The sequence below is a fragment of the Dipodomys ordii genome, unplaced genomic scaffold, assembly GCF_000151885.1.
Source record: "Dipodomys ordii isolate 6190 unplaced genomic scaffold, Dord_2.0 Scaffold53, whole genome shotgun sequence".
Lineage (NCBI taxonomy): Eukaryota > Metazoa > Chordata > Mammalia > Rodentia > Heteromyidae > Dipodomys > Dipodomys ordii.
In genome coordinates, this window is record NW_012267269.1 from 11,023,310 (window position 1) to 11,024,036 (window position 727).

Genomic DNA, 727 nt, shown 5'->3' on the forward strand with positions numbered 1-727 from the left:
CGCGTTCCCGCAGCAGCTGACGCTCCCGCAGCCGCTGGCGCTGCCGCAGCCGCTAGTGCTTCCACTGCCGCTGCTGGCCAGGGCCGGGACCACGTCCGGGGTCGTGAGCGAAGGCGCCACTTCCTGGCTGCTCCGTTTACGACGCTTCTCCCGGGAAGACTTCTTCCCCGTCATGATCCCTCGATTCCAGTCATCCGGGAAAACAAAACAAAACAAAACAAAACAAAACCTCGGAGTCTCGGCAGCGACGGAACCCGGTCTCCGGGCGAGCGGCAGCGGGAGGTGGGCAGTGCCCGTCGCCTGCGTTACGTCACTTCCGGACGTGGCGCAGCGCGTCGGAGCCATTTCCGGAGGCGGAGCCATTTCCTGGAGGAACGTGTTAGTTAGGTGGGGCTTGAAGGCGAGGGCCTTCGTGATTGGTTGGGGTCATTTTGGGTTTTGTTTTTTTCTTCCTCTACGAGACAGCAAGTGGAACTTCGTTAACAATTCTGTGCCTTCTTAATACCTCTTTTTAGTGTTCATCAAGTTACAGATATATAGGAAGGTGGAAGTATCCTGAACGATTAAAAATGTACTTTATGATCATTGGTGATACTGAAAACTGTGTGACAAAAGAGAATTGAGAAAAAGAGTTTCTGTTTGAAAATCTGAGCCAGATATGCAGCGTACCTAAATTAGGAGTGTTTTGTGAACATATTTAGTAAGTATTTAGAGACCACTTACAAAA

The 727-nt window shown here is 51.6% G+C and overlaps 1 protein-coding gene across 1 annotated transcript in view; it reads right to left on the reverse strand.

The window, feature by feature from the left end:
• Positions 1-282, reverse strand: part of Caap1 (caspase activity and apoptosis inhibitor 1) — a 32,465-nt gene extending 32,183 nt beyond the window's left edge. Inside the window, exon 1 of the mRNA XM_013020772.1 lies at positions 4-282. Within this exon, the coding sequence (XP_012876226.1) occupies positions 4-174 (171 nt within the window). The 5' untranslated portion in view covers positions 175-282. The remainder of the gene's footprint in view (positions 1-3) is intronic.
• Between the last annotated feature and the right edge of the window lie 445 nt (positions 283-727).